This window comes from Salvelinus sp. IW2-2015, linkage group LG23, assembly GCF_002910315.2.
Source record: "Salvelinus sp. IW2-2015 linkage group LG23, ASM291031v2, whole genome shotgun sequence".
NCBI lineage: Eukaryota > Metazoa > Chordata > Actinopteri > Salmoniformes > Salmonidae > Salvelinus > Salvelinus sp. IW2-2015.
Window position 1 is genome coordinate 5,905,894 of NC_036863.1, and position 16,663 is coordinate 5,922,556.

At 41.0% G+C, this 16,663-nt stretch overlaps 1 protein-coding gene across 1 annotated transcript in view; it reads left to right on the forward strand.

Moving 5' to 3' along the window:
- The first annotated feature begins 3,156 nt into the window (after positions 1-3,156).
- Positions 3,157-16,663, forward strand: part of LOC111950626 (PDZ and LIM domain protein 4) — a 35,900-nt gene continuing 22,393 nt past the window's right edge. Inside the window, exons 1-2 of the mRNA XM_023968367.2 lie at positions 3,157-3,351; positions 15,273-15,424. Of these exons, the coding sequence (XP_023824135.1) occupies positions 3,259-3,351; positions 15,273-15,424 (245 nt within the window). The 5' untranslated portion in view covers positions 3,157-3,258. The remainder of the gene's footprint in view (positions 3,352-15,272; positions 15,425-16,663) is intronic.

A 16,663-nucleotide genomic window follows, 5' to 3' on the forward strand; every position in this document is an offset into this window, starting at 1 on the left:
GAATGAGCCATGTTCAAATCCATTCACATCTGTTTATTGTTCCAGCAACCTTAACCAAGCACTACATTAAACATTCAACTGGAACACCTGGTGTCTGTATGGGTGACTGAAAAACAGAGATGTTTGATTAYATATATAGTGATGGATAGCAAGGTAAATCGACTCTACCCTCCGTGAGCAGGGAAGAGCTACAAATAGTTCCTATTCATTATGACCATCACCACAACTTACTGTACWGGTGAGTCCTGGCTGATGAGCATGTTGTATAGACTATAAACTTAGGCTAACTAGAGATACTTTGGCGCTGTGGTTATCTAACGATTACATCTGTTTCTAATCAAGACCTTACTGTGAAATGTGTACTTACAAGCCCTTAACCAACAATGCAGTTCAAGAAATAGAGTTAAGAAAATATTTACCAAATAAACTAAAGTAAAAAATTAAATAAAAAGCAACACAATAAAATAACAATAACAAGGGGAGTACCGGTACCGAGTCAATGTGCGGGGGGGGGGGGGGGGGATGAAATGTCTGGGTGGCCCTTTGATCGATTAATTGTTCAGCAGTCTTATGGCTTGGGGGTAGAAGCCTTTTGGACCTAGACTTGGCGCTCCGGTACCGCTTGCCGTGCGGTAGCAGAGAGAACAGTCTATGACTTGGGTGACTGGAGTCTTTGACAATTGTTTGGGCCTTCCTCTGACAACGCCTAGTATATAGGTCGTGGATGGCAGGAAGCTTGGCCCCAGTGATGTACTGGGCCGGATGCACTACCCTCTGTAGCRTCTTACGGTCGGATGCCGAGCAGTTGCCATACCAGGTGGTGATGCAACCAGTCAGGATGCTCTCGATGGTGCAGCTATATWACATTTTGAGGATCTGGGGACCCATGCCAAATTTTTTCTGTCTCCTGAGGGGGAAAGGTGTTGTTCCACTCAGCATTTTTCAAACCACATGAATTAAACTTAATTTCTCTCTTTAGACAGTGGAGTTGCAGTGCCACCATTGTTTCCACTGTGTCACACTGTCTCTTACTGTATGACGAGGCATCTGCAACACTGGCGACATAAATCTCTGAAACAAGCTGTGAGCCACAAATATACTTTTTACATTTTTTTTTACTGAAAATGTTACCAATTGTACATCTGCAGGCCATACACAAGGCCTTAAACTGGTGGTGTTGATCAGAGACATTTCCACTGTGTTTTAAAGGGAGAATAGGCATCAAAAACATATATTGTTTTCAAACAGAAGGGTTGATGATCAACAGTTTATGCAACACTTGCACTGACACAGATGAAGTCATTCTCCAGACACTGGCATTGTGACAGAGCTGTACAGCTCATGCTTGAAAGGCAGCTGATTAACCTCAGTGTCTCCTATAGGTGTACTATGGCTCCTTAGTATGTAGGGCACATAGAACATCACTGGTTTGATATGCTCTCATTGACACACACACACACACTGTTGTTCAATACCATTATATATGTTATCATTAGAAATCAGTTACATCTGTCAGGCTACTCTGACACAGGTAGGTATGTACCCCTGACTCACTCTGACACAATAGTGTTCACCAGCATACCCTCAGACACTTCTTCAATTCCCATGTCTGTTTTGTACAGACACAGGGCTAGCCTAGCCATGCTGGAATGTCTATGAGGTCATAGACTCCCAGACAGAAATCATACTCAGTGAGTCACTGTATAATTGACTGGGTAAATCGGTGAAGAGACAATTAATTTACATTTCCTGTTTTTGAATGCATCCAGATTGTAATGTTTTCAATCAATATCAACATGATAACTTTTCAGTTGTATCTATTGTTCAGTTGCTTTCTCTGGCAYAGGTTAAAGTTCACAATGGATTTGGTCTTCATAGTCTAAGTCAGGGTTTCCCAAACTCGGTCTCCCCCCTGCACCGAGCGGGGGCCCCAGGACCGAATTTGGGAGGCCCTGGTCTAAGTCAGRGATGGGCAACTCCAGTCCTTGGGGCTGGAGTCAGGGTTCGGCTTCAGGCATAAGCCGTCGCTTAGGGCTCTCGGACGCTTTTTGTAGGAACTCAGTAGGGCTCTCAAATTGCTATTGAGAGTAAGAGCAGTAAACCACACCAGGTGCAATTTCGAAATTTCATTGTGCATCAGCAGTTTTTCTCTTGCTATGTCAGTCACTCAATTAGCCGGCAATTAGCCAYGTACATTTTTAGATTGGTAGTTAGTCTAGCCAGCTATCGAAAATAGGCACGCAGGGCATGTGCCCAGGGGCCCTGACCTCCAGGCATGGTCCCCCCATTGATTTTGTTAGTCATTCTCACTCAGATATCATATTAACATGGCATAAGTCATGGAAAAATATGTAGAATTGTAGGAATTTTGCTTTAAAACTGCTATTTTTCTCTCTCTGCCCCATTGTAAAATGTGCAGAATTGCAGGAAATTAACTTTAAAACGTAAATGTTTTCTTCGCTGTCAAGAGTGGGGCCAATAAAATGTTTTCCCTCGAGGTGGGGAGCCCTAACCTAATCTCACTTAGGGCCTCCCTGGCCAGAGGAGTCACACTTTTTACACATCCATAGCAAACACGACTGACTAAACTAATTGCATTCTAAACTGAAGATCCTGATTAGTTGATTGTTGGAGTCAAGTGTGTTAGTTTGAGCAAAAGTGTGACACAAAGCAGGCTCAAACTGCATTTACACAGGCAGCCCTATTCTGATTTATTTTTCTTCAGTAATTGGTCTTTTAACCAATCAGATCATATCTGAAAAAGAGCTGATGTGATTGGTCAAAAGTCCAAWTAGTGGAACAAGATCAGAATTGGCTGCCTGTGTATATGCAGGTGTTTAAAAAAACGCTGTCCTACTATACACATGCGCCTACTAACTGGACCCTGGGAACTGAAGTCTAATGTCCCATCTATYCCAATTTTGTACTTTTTTCTTTAGTTAAAAAACTACAATATGTACTTCTAATCTAGATAGTCTGACAATCTAAACCAATAAAGAGTGGACCGTTTCCATGGAACCGCGTTTCGTTGCACCCTCCCATTCATATTAAACTGTGCGAGGCGGGCAGTCAGGCGGCTTCACACAACAACTCCCCATCACACGTCAGAGGCGGTTTTATTATTTAAAGTTGAATCAAGTGGAGAAGAAMGTTTTTGCGACAGAGACAGTGTTGCCTAGCAGCTCATAGGTGGTGAACCTAGTTGTTTTGCACAGTTTATCGCACAGTTCCTACGGATATAATTTTTCTAAATCAACTATGCCCCAGACCGTGACACTGAAGGGACCCTCACCTTGGGGTTTTCGACTGGTCGGTGGAAGGGACTTTAGTACACCGTTAACTATTTCGAGGGTATGTAGCCTAAATGTGTTCCCATTTATTTAATTTCATGTCAAAATACGATTGCTGCGTTGGGTCTAATGATTTATGTAATTTGTCGCCACCTCTTATTGTGAATTGAGGTTGTATTTCGACAACGAATGCCAAAATGATACACAAACGAGGCTGACACATTTCACCGATCGACTGTCCCGTCTCAATCCTTCTAAAACCACAGATTTTCATTTGACCATATTCACATCCAAGTGTTTACGTGATTGTGTTGTCAACATATTCTCAGAGGCTCGCAGTGTCCCGCTTSCTATAGTTCAAGTCAGACGGTGAAAACTATCCTCCCGCTCGTGCGTGGAAGTTTATTCAAGTGTGGCACTCACCACATTGTGCGGTTGTAGGGCTGCTGTTTATTACCCCAAACACCCACACATTCTGTATCTATTAGGTGTTCACTTTCCATGTAGTATACAATTTAACTGTTAAGGTCTTCTCGCATGGTAAAGTAGCCAACTGTTGAATGAAGTGTAGCGTGTTACCATGCGGTCATTGTGAAATGCGACGGTTGTTGTTAATCTGCTCTGCCAACATAGAGAATGGGCGCGTTCGAGTGGATCACTTTTATTGTCATCGCCGTTCTAAGTGTTGCATTATAGTTGTGTGCGACTACGTCTACTGCATGAACTTCACAAAAATTATGTGATCAAAGGTCATGCAATTTTGATCAAGTCRCTGCAGTTGCTTCTCACCAACTGCATCATGCAGCYATCACCTGCATTGTGGGAGGCACTGTTTGTCAACCAGTCATTATGGTTTTTTGTATGACCCACGCGAACCGTGGCCAAATACGTGCTGAAACAGGAACCAACTTTGTTCTAAAACTACAGGGGATACAAATGAAAAGCGATAGACTTCTCTAACCAATTAATTGTACACACGTTATGTTTCCAGTTTGAGTGTTTGATATGGGCGTATAGGAAAGTTTATTTCGACATTGATACAAAAACTTTTAGAAACAAAAGCCGCTATGTCAACCTGAACTCAGGAGTAGACGTAACATAGCAAATGTAAACTGAAAACAGTCCAATTAGATTTTGTATGTATTAATTATGGATGTTCATCCACTACGTATATGTTACAAATTATAATTTGTATGATATGTTGCAAATTGAAAGAATTCCAATTTAAAGTTACCTAGATGGCTAATGTTCGGGGAAGGGTTATCTAACATGCAAAGTAGCGAAAAAGTAGTAAGTATTTGTTAAAATGCTAAAAAGTCAGTGATTGAATCTAAACACGCAATTTTTGGGTTGCTAGACATTTCAAATTTTTGCCTTAAGTAACCTGTCTTATGCCTAACATATACTAATTTGAGTGTTCAAGATACATTTACGATGTTACGTCTGAGAGCAGGCTGGCTATGTTGATTCCATGTTGATCTGAGCCTTGATATTAGAAAACCCCTACAGTGTCCAACTTTCGGCTGTCACAGATAGTTCCCCCGATTTCACTTGCATACTTTGGTCTACAGTCGGCATCGTTAGGCTTACTGCTTGAATACACCCAACGATAGAAGACTATAAGGCCCAAAAGCTTATTTTAGAATGGGCAGTGCCCAATGACTGTATATGAATGGACAAAGCCATCGATCACGTGACAYCATTCATTCCTATGTGAAGACTATTGTGAATTGAAGCCATATGAAGTGGGTTAAGATCGCATCTCATGGACCCATAAAATGCTAATTTTGAGCTACACCTGGATGTGACGTTGCAGGCTAGCTCAGTGCTGCCCCCTCATTAACTCAAGTTGAAGGCCGACCGGGGTACTGCAGACTGCCATTAGCAGTTTGGGGCGGCAGGTAGCCTAGTGGTTAGAGCATTGGACCAGTAACCGAAAGATTGCTAGATCRAATCCCTGAGTTGACAAGGTAAAAATCTGTCATTCTGCCTCTGAACAAGGCAGTTAACCCACTGTTCCTAGGCCGTCATTGTAAATAAGAATTTGTTCTTAACTGACTTGCCTAGTTAACTTCTTATGGCTGCAGGRGCAGTATTGAGTAGCTTGGATGAAAGGTGCCCAGAATAAACGGCCTGCTCCTCAGTCCCAGTTACTAATATATKCATATTATTATTAGTATTGGATAGAAAACACTCTGAAGTTTCTAAAAACTGTTTGAATTATGTCTGTGTATAACAGAACTCATATGGCAGGCAAAAACCTGAGAAAAAATCCAAACAGGAAGTGAGAATTCTGAGGCKGCATTCCTCATGATATCGCCTTGCATTCCATAACTTCTACAGACACGAAGGAATGCTCCGGTTGGAACGTTATTGGATATATATGATAACAACATCCTGAAGATTGATTTTCTACTTAGTTTGACCAGTTTATTCGACTTGTAATATAACTTTTTGAAGTTTTCGTCCGACGTTTGCCTGCATCTGCGYGAKCGTTTGGACACGTGTACTACACATGCTAGCAAAAGTAGCTACTTGGAAATAATGGACATTATCGAACAAAACATCGATTTATTGTTGAACTAGGATTCCTGGGAGTGCATTCTGATGAAGATCATCAAAGGTAAGGGAATATTTATGATGTAATTTCGTATTTCTGTTGACTCCAACATGGCGAAGAAATGTTGTTAAATCTGAGCGCCGTCTCAGATTATTGCACGGTGTGCTTTTTACGTGAAGTTTTTTTGAAATCTGACACAGCGGTTGCATTAAGAACAAGTGTATCTTTAATTCTATGTAGAACATGTATCTTTCATCAAAGTTTATGATGAGTATTTCTGTTATTTGACATGGCTCTCTGCAATTTCTCTGGATATTTTGGAGGCATTTCTGAACATGGCGCCAATGTAAACCGAGATTTGTGGATATAAATATGCACATTATCGAACAAAACATAAATGTATTGTGTAACATGATGTCATATGAGTGTCATCTGATGAAGATCATCAAAGGTTAGTGATTAATTTTATCTTTCTGCTTTTTGTGACTACTATCTTAAGCTGGAAAAATGGCTGTGCTTATTGTGGTTTGGTGTGACCTAACAATCGTTTCTAGTGCTTTCGCTGAAAAGCATATTTGAAATCGGACACTTTGGTGGGATTAACAAGATTACCTTTAAAATGGTATAAGACACATGTATGTCTGAGTAATTTGAATTATGAGATTTCTGTTTTTGGAATTTGGCTTCCTGCACTTTCACTGGCTGTTGTCATATCATCCCGGTAACGGGATTGCAGCCATAAGAAGTTAATTAACCTCTCTTGGACACGTGAGACGGTAACGTCCCACCTCTTCAACAGCCAGTGAAACGCTGGGCACCAAATTCAAATACAGAAATACAGAAATACTCATTATAAAAATTCAGGAAACAAAACATATTTTACATAGGTTTAAAGACGAACTTCTTGTGAATCCAACCACGGTGTCAGATTTTAAAAATGCTTTACGGCGAAAGCATACCTTACGATTATTTGAGAACGTAGCCCACTAGACAAATCATTACAAACAGTAGCCAGCCAAGGTGAACAGTTACACATGTCAGAAATTGAGATAAAATTAAACCCTTACCTTTGATCTTCATATGGTTGCACTCAGTAGACATTCTTTTACTCAATAAATGTTCCTTTTGTTCGATAGTCTCTTTATATCCAAAAACCTCTGTTTTTGTTAGCATTTTTCTTCAGTAATCCACAGGCTCAAACGCAGTCAAAACAGGAAGACAAAAAAATCTAAATTGTATCCGTAAAGTTCATAGAAACATGTCAAACGATGTTTAAATTCAATCCTCAGGTTGTTTTTAGCCTAAATAATCGATAATATTTCAACCGGACAATAACGTCGTCAATTTAAAAGGTAAACAAGAAAGGCACTCTCTCGGACACTTTAGGCTCCACTCATTCCGACTAATCTTACTACTTCATTTTTCAGAATACAAGCCTGAAACAATTTCTAAAGACTGTTGACATCTAGTGGAAGGCATAGGAACTGCAATTTGAGTCCTAAGTCAATGGATACTGTAATGGCATTGAATAGAAAACTACAAAACCAACAACAACAAAAAACTTCCTGGTTGGATTTTTCTCAGGTTTTCGCCTGCCAAATCAGTTMTGTTATACTCACAGACACTATTTTAACAGTTTTGGAAACTGTAGAGTGTTTTCTATCCAAATCTACCAATTATATGCATATATCTTCTGGGCCAGAGAAGCAGGCGGTTTAATTTGGGCATGCATTTCATCCAAAATTCCGAATGCTGCCCCCTACCCTAGTGAAGTTAATCAATATATATATATATAAATTAATTAGCAACTAAATTATTCTCAACTTCTGCTTTTTTTTATTTTAAATATTTATTTACACGAAGATTGAGCATTTGACCTGTTTTCTGAAAACAATGCCTGCAGTACCGTGGTCGGCCTTGAACTTCCGTGGCAGTCGTTCTCCCCTGTTGAGGACTTTAACCATTTTGAAGTAGTCAACTTGGTGGGAATTCCTATGGGTTGAAGAATTCTTATTATTATTACTATCTAGGTTGTCAGGAGGGATCAGCAAATGAATTGTATTTGTGAGTAAACATTTCTCAACTGCAGGTGGCAGTAAAACGCCAAGCTTGGCTTTATACCTGTTCAAACAACGCACTCCAGGTGGCAGTATGCACCCTTTGTAACTCATAGAAGTAGAAGAAAATTGACTACTTCAAAATTGAGATGGCTTCAATGACGCCGCCTGTGCGCTCAGACGCCATAATGAGATTGATACAATGACGAGGCCTCTATCATTCTGTCTGCCAAGAAGACCCAAACAAACTTGCTACAATGTTGCCATATGATGCGGGGCAGAGTGTCTATTGGCCCACATGATATACTATTAACCACACAGTAGCTTACTATGGCTGTCACATATTATCCATATAATAGGCTATAATCATGTATAATATCAATATAATATATAAAAGCTCAAACAATCTTGCTTTACCGCAAAATATGGGTAAAGGGTCGATTTCTAAGGTTCTGAATGAGTCGGGGGCCCAGCAGTGGATTCRGCAGTAGCCAATGGTTGGTCTCAGTCAAGGGTAAACTGTGGTGGGCTCCTGGAGTGGGCCGGGTGTTGACATTTGTTTTTCTTCAGAGATTGTGGCACTGCTGAGGGATTCCAGCTGTTGTCTCAGCTGAAGATCCAGACCCTTTAACTACCACTCCAACCAAGGATGTCATTTTTTGATTTTGATTCATGAGAGAAGACTGACTCCAGGTCAGCTGAAGGTACCCTCTTTCATGTTCCAGGCCATTGACATAATCACTTGGCCTAGTTGTTTTTTTAAAGGCCTGAAGAGCTTTGCGTTTACAGTACCTTTACTTTGTTCAGTGTAAGGACTGATCATCTGATATCATGACTGTGGTTTTCATTGTACCAAGACGACATTAGACTTTCTCAAATCTTCATTAGGCCGGTTAGATCAATACCATACCCAAACTGCATTGTTGGCACTATAACAAGGCTATGATTCAAGCTTTGTCAGATTTTGGMCGATGTCACTGGTTGTGTGCGTCCCAAATGGTAGAAACTAGTGCACTATATGGGAAATGGGGTGCCGTATGTGATGTTAATCACAGGTTAGAGTGAGATCCAATGGGGCTTAAAAGAGCATCAGACCCAGTCCATAACAACAAGTCAGTGTCATATGTAGTCAACTCCAACTTTTAAAAAAAACTTATAATGGTGGGAAAGGAATCCAGCTGGGCTCATCCAGGGCGACGGTTCTGAAGCCTGGTCCCGGAGACCCAAAGGGGTGCATATTTTAGTTTTTGCCCTAGCACTACGCATTGGATTCACACCAACTCATCAGGCTTTGATTTGAATCCGGTGTTTTAGTGCTAGGGGAAAACATTTGCACCCCTTTGGGTCCCCAGGTCCAGGCTTGAGAATCACTGAACCAGGGGGCTAGTTATATGCTACGGTAGATCTATTGTTGTTCAATTCTGCTGATATAGTATTCCCGGCTTGCTATTAATCACATTCACTGCATACCTGCTATACTGCCCCATGAGTGTACGTACTACACCATATGCAGTACTGATGTAGCAAGGTTACAATGAGGAATCCACATGGGGACATTTGGACAACCCAACCCCCACATGGTTCAAGCTCAGCGTAACCATTTAGGAAAAAGCAGAGTAGACATGCCTAACCGGCGAGATACTTCAGTGTTTTTCCATCCAAGTGCTCAGCGGCACTCTATTTTACACAGAGGGAAGATTCCCCTGCGCATATCTGAGTTCATGATCTAGAACACCTGCATTCTGAGACAGTGAAAGTTCTGGGTCCCAGTACACAGTCCTGATAGCAGCAGCTGGTTTGTAGCTAAAGGTGCTAATTTTCTGAGGTTGGGGAATTGGGCTGGAGTTGATGAATGTGATGTCCATAGGACTCGTGCATCTAAATTGCCAGTCAGGGTACCCAGCCAGGTCACTGATGTAATTCCCAAAGCACTTTGAAGGGATGTGTGGGATAAAACCTTGTTAAATCAATGTCAATTCAACTCTCATGCACGATATGACGCAAGTGGCCAGCTAATGGTGCCAATTGACAAGCATTTTTCCTCTGAGACAGTAGTTCACTGCTCCATGTAATGTAAATTTAATACAAAAATGTGTGTTTATTAAGGATTATTCACAAGTTTCCTTTTCTGAGAATGGAAGATTCCCAGCTAATATAGAACTTTCCCGTAACGTTCCCTAAAGGTTATATTTTGGTTATTTTACATAACTTCCCCACAACTTTCTTGGAAACATTAGTTCGCTAGGTAGGCTATACAGTTGTTGTGGACCTACACACTGATGCCAAGGTCAGATCCAGTTCATAAGGTCTATACATATCAAGCCTTTACAAACCTTGTGTATTTTCTCTACTGACTGTGACTGAGGTCGCTGACTTTTACTCTTTATCAGAGATGTATTGTCTCAGTGGATCAAGCTAGAGTCTTCTGTACTTGACTCGTAATGTCGAAGTTTCCTTCTTTCAAGTGTAAAGCGAGGTTTACTTCACCGACATTTGAACTCTGTTATATTTTCCTTTCCTCTGAATTTATAAGTTATTTTTAAGAGAAGGATGTATCTACCAGGCAGTAAATATTTTTTTTCTTCTCCTGGTTCTTCCTAAATTTGATTTACAGGCCTTTCTGGTTCACTTGCTGTTTTATGATTGTTTACCCTAACACCATAGTGCTGAACACATTAGCTGTGTTTGAATACCCATACTAACATACTGTATACTACATACTTAATGAGTATATACTATGACATTTTAGTATACTGTAAACTAACAGTATCCTTTCAGTTGAGTGTACTAGYTCTTTGCCTGTCTACTGGAAGTTGAATTTGTTGCTATGCAACCTCTTGCTAGCTAGGTAGCATAACAAATTAGTTTGGGTGTGTTAAATTCAGTCTGGAGTGCCAGAGTGTGCTCAAATTCAGAGTKTTGTCAGATTGTCCGTTTGTAAATTAAGCTTTTTGCTTTTGGAGCGCACCTTGGGCCGAGGAGTAGGGTTGATTTTGAGCGTTCTGACCTTTTAACATCAGCCAAGCATCCACGCTAATGTTGGCTGGCTTGCTAGCTTCTTCCAGATACAAATGAGACCACTCTGACCATTTTACTCACCCTAGCAGAGCTGGTTATCCAGAACGTTGGTGACTGTGCTGCAGGCAACAATTTAATTATGCTTTTTTGCCTACGTTTACTGACACCGGCCATATTCAATGGGTGTTGCGCGCTCATGATTTCATTATTCTGCGCTCTGAGAGTGCTCTGAAATCGGAGTAGATAGCTGGAGTGAATTTACAAAAGCACCCGAATGTCCATTGAGAAGCACAACGACTTTACCATTTAGCTACGCTAAGAATGACGGGAATAATCAAGTCAATAAATGTTGGGTAGTTAGTAGAGGTCGACCGATTTTAATCAGCATGGCTGATTTTCAAGTTGTCATAACAATCGGTAATAGTCATTTCTGGATGCCGATTATGGCCGATTACATTGCGTTCCACGAGGAAACTGCGTGGCAAGCTGACCACCTGTTACGCGAGTGCAGCAAGGAGCCAAGGTAAGTTGCTAGCTAGCATTAAACTTATCTTATAAAAAAAAAAGGCTGCCTACCACGTTTTAAGTTACCGGGCAAAGAACTTAAACGGTAGCTTTTTTACATGGTGCATATTGCACTTTTACTTTCTTCTTCAGCACTGTTTTTTTGCATTATTAAACCAAATTGAGCATGTTTCATTATTTATTTGAGAGTAAATAGATTTTATTTATATATTATATTAAAAATAAAATAAGTGTTCATTGTTCATTCAGTATTGTTGTAATTATTTCAAATATCGGACGATTTAATCAGTATCGGCTTTTTTTGGTCCTCCAATAATCTGTATCGGCGTGGAAAAATCATAATCGGTCGACCTCTAGTAGTTAGTTAGCCTATAGTTAATATACTGGCAAGTTTGATGTATAAGTAACGTTAGGCAACTAATGTTAGGTAGCTAGCTAACAACATACCGGTACATACTGCTGTAATGRTATGCAGTTCGTAGCTAACAAGGACAGCGTAGCTAACAAATTGTCAGCCAACATAATGTGTAAGGTAACTTATTTGAGAAGACATTACTTTATTACATTGCTCAACATTTTCTTAACATTTGTCATAATTAAAGCAATGAATTTGTATCTGCTCTCATTGTACTTCAGCTGCATATTTTCTGCCATTTTCTGCAAATCTGAAAACGATGTAAAGCACGCCTATTTCCTGAAGAATTGCCTTATGGGCTCTAAAGTACGGAAATAGTGGCCTCTGCGTGTATACTTCATATTTTGGCGACTTTAGTACGACATCCGGAAACTTTTGGCATACTAACTATATCCATACTATGACCAGTAAGTGTACTATTTACTCCATTCACGTCACAAATAGTATGGTTAGTATGAGTATTCGAACCCCGCTATTGTCTCTGTGCCCCTAAGCGTTCTGTCTCTGTGCTGCATACCTAAGAAGAGCCATGTGGCTTACAGCCAAATTAGATTTACTTACTTTTTGTCTGACAATATTTTCCTGCAGCCATTTCCAGCACTTGAGGCATTCAACATGGTTTCAATTACCGTCATACAAATGACAAATTCATTTATACAATTCTAGCACATACTCAGTAAAGAGTCACAAATAAAATAATGGATATTGGTCAATGGACTGCACTGCAAGGAGTGGACTCATTTGCAATGAACAGACATTTAGCTACACCGATTGGAATCAGAGCGTTACTCAATGACTGACGCCATGGTCATGTACGCAGCATGGTAAGCTACAACACCCCCCCCTTGGCTGTATTGAAGTTCAGGAGCTCTCTCCCTGGCTTTGCCATCTCATTAGAGAGCTAATGTATTTACTCATAAGCTGTTCCATTGTTTATGGCATTGGCTCATTTCAACTCCTTTGTAAGAGTGCGACAATCAAACGGCATTAGGAATTTTGTAAAGTAGCAAGTAATGCTTTTCCGTAAGCGTCTCCATCAACAAGCAAGCAAACATAGTTGTTTGTCTGGTTGCCAGCATCATTCCTGTGTTTCACCATGTGAGCCTTTCTGTTGCCTTGCCTAGCGGTCAGTCAGGCCCACAGGGCAAAACTGTTGAGATAAAAGCTGCTGTACTGTGGCACACAATGATGACACTAAACAATACTTTGACCCTGCCTTATTTCACACCTCACCAAGCACTATTGATCCTGCTGTTTCCAAGCAAACACTTACTGTACGTTGGGGGACTAGCTCARTCTTTGGCATGGCCCTTGTGACATTAAAATGTAATATGCTAACCGTTATCTGACTGAATGTGTTACTGATTAACTGTGTCTCATTGTGTGAAGGGACCACATTCTAGAGTGACTCAATGTTTTTAGATTGCTCAAGGAATGCACTGAATATGCATGCAATCGATTTTCATAAAATATGCCTAAGAAGGGATCTGGAGTCTGAACCTTTCACCAAACACCCTCCATACATTTAAACAGGGACTGCTTGTTTTACTAATAGCATCGGTATAGTGTGTATCGTTGGGAGTTTGTGTAAATGCATCCGAGCGTGTGTTCTGGATAAAGGCTTGGTGTGAGAGCATGAGTGAGTCTCCTATGGATGGCCATTCATGAACTGACCCTGGTCTTTGTCCCTCTACAATAACAACACAACCTCCTGCACCGTGACACAGCCACATCGTTCACAATACACCTCTGTTTTCTCAGGCGCAGTCAGACMCCATGGCAGTGACCCCTAAGTTTACTGGAACTGGGACTGCCTGTGACCGAGAGGGGAGTCAGAGGCTGTAAATTAGGCATTCCACACTGAAACTCTTGTCTCGGCTATTAGTTTTTCATGGGCCATGAATTTATATGCTTTTCCTCTCAAAGCACTGCTCAGTGTGCTGGCCTGCTCTCCTGCTGCGGAACTCCTCCTGCTCACTTTTTCTCCATAGATATTGTGAAGTGCTATAGATCAGAGTTTCCCAAGAACATTAACATTGTTCTTAAATTATTAAACTGTCGGCTGCCATTTTATTTATAATGGGCTGTGTCAAAATATTATTTTAACACAATTGTGTTCCAACCATTGGTCCCAATGATAATCTATTCTATTGTAACTTGCAGACAGCATTCAGAGTAATGTGCCATATTGAGATCAAGTTGCGATTGCTCTTTTATGGAGTGAGAGCTGTGCAAGCGCTTAAAGAAATTGATTACAGAATAGTGACACTTCTGACATTTAACAAACATCTTCACTCTGCTTGAAGTATGGATTGGTTAGGGTTCGGTCCAACAAAGTTTTAATGTCACAGGAGGTAAAATATTCTGTTCATCCATGTGTGTCATAGAGAAAGGATGTTGATGGCCACCCCTCTTGTATACTGAGTAGATCATGTACAATTGTAATTGAACATATATTTTTTTGTACTTCTATTTGTGGTGTGGTTTTCAAATCAGCCCTTTTTTGTTCTTCCAACCTCACCTACACACTGTCTTTAATCTGTTTTCTTTCACTACTTTTCTTTTGGTGCAAACAAAAAAACAGCCCCTTCCTATGGCTGGTCTAGTTATATGGGGGGATGGACTGTTGTGATGCTTGGTTTCATTTGACCTCTGTCTGCCAAATCAAGATGTCCGGTAATGGAGGCATGGGCGATGGAGGGGGGGTAATTATGGAAAATTGCTGTTATGTAAACAAGTGTCTGAAGGGGAAACGTACTCGGAGGAAGTAGGTGAAACCTCCTTCTCCCTCCTCTGGGGCCCAGACAAATGTCCACAGGGGCTTAATATATCTTGAGTGAGGACCATAGAGAGGAACCTGCACTGGATTTCAGTGTTAGACAGGTCTCGTTAGAGGGCCGTTGTTCGGATGGACAGCACTCATTGGCTGGGTGCATCTTTAAAAAAAATAAACGATATCCTATATAGTGCACCACTTTTGACCAGAGCCTTATGAGTCCTAGTAGTACATCATACAGGGAATTGGGTATTGTTGATATCCTGTAGATTTGGGTGATATGATTTTATTTAGGTAGTGAGGCACATTTTGTCTTCTGTTGAATTTCATTGTTTTAGAACCTGCTTGTCATATAATAATGGTGGTTATCAATGCCTTGACACTCATTTCACAATTTGACAAYGTTAAATTGATTGCAGAGTTCAAATTACCAAGCCTTAATGACCATTTTAGTGGCTGCCTACTCATTTTGCTGTGTCACTCGCTGCTTTTCGCGTTAGGATATGTAAACCTATAGTCCTAGGGTAGGTAGCATTACAGCCTGAATAGACTGTCAGTATTATTGCATTTTGGCTGGGTGTGGCACTTCCACCCTAATATATTATTTTGTGTATCTTTGTTTGGTGGTTAGGTAACACCGGACAGTAAGGCGGCACAGGGGGACCTGTGTCCTGGGGACACCATCCTGGCCATCAATGGCGACAGCACAGAGACCATGACACACATGGAGGCCCAGAACAGGATCAAGGCCTGCATGGGGGAGCTCACACTGGCCGTCAGCAGGTAAGTCTACATGGTACTGTTTGAGTCCCACATGGCACCCTACCACCTACATAGCTCTGGTCAAAAGTGGTGCACTATATAGGGAATAGGGTGCTATTTGGGGGTGCACCCTTCAGATGCTATACTGACCTCAAAATGATTGTCTCCTAAAGTTGTGTTTAGAGAGGAAACCAGACAGCATTGACAAGAGGTCTGATTGGAATGAATGACACAATGCATTAGATTGAATTGTCCGACACAGCCATGTAGTGTTCTTTTCAGTCACATGGAAGCCAGCCAGTGATCAATTCTCTACCCCCACAGAGCACTCTTGCATCACATTCATTAGGCATACACATTGTGGCACAGCATGGCCTCTGAAATGGACCGTTGGATTGATATGGTTTATTCAGCCCATCATGATGGGTGAAATGGCTCTTTCCAATGCTTACACCGATGCATAATTCTTAGTTCAGCATCATTTGCGACGAGTTATTTGGTGTTGGGGAGAACAGGAGCTACATGTTGTAATGCAATATAGTTCTCTAATTCTCTAATCCAAAGAGAATGGTCAGGCTAAACAGTCATTTGGAACAGAGAACTCAGAAATGGGGACAAAGCAGTGGAAAATTTATTTTTTCCCCCAGCTTTCCAATGGAGGGTTTGAAATTCCCAGATGAGAAGAGTAGCTGGCTACTGCGGTTTGGGATAACAACAGATCCAGGTTGAAAATGTCCTGAGTAGTAAAGTGAAGAGTAGGCACAGAATTGTACTACACTTCAGCCTATAGCAGACTTTGCACATGCAATGGAAATGGAAAGGAGAATCAGCCTAAATTCCAAATCCATGGGTAACCTGATCCATCAGATGAGCAGGAGTCATGGAGTTGTTTGAGCTCAATGTTTTATCCTGTCAGAAGAAACTTTCCACTTTCCGTTTGTGTGTATCTAGAATGTTCTTTCCCCGAAACGCTCCGGCCTCTGAGAAGCGGTCCATTTATCAGACTGAGCGTTAAGTGCTATATCCACATAGGAGTTGTAAATTTATTTAAGGATACTCAAGGTTGAGTTCAGTGCGATCTCCAGTGGGAACTGAACAGCCCATTGCTGTAGAAAGCCACAAGGTGAGCTTTCCTATGTCGAGTTCACAAATGTACTTTAATGCTTTTAAATGGATCTTGGCTCTGACATATTTCATCAAAAGCAATATCAATCAAAAATATTAACTTTTTTTTGTTAGCCTCTACTCCATCAAATGCAT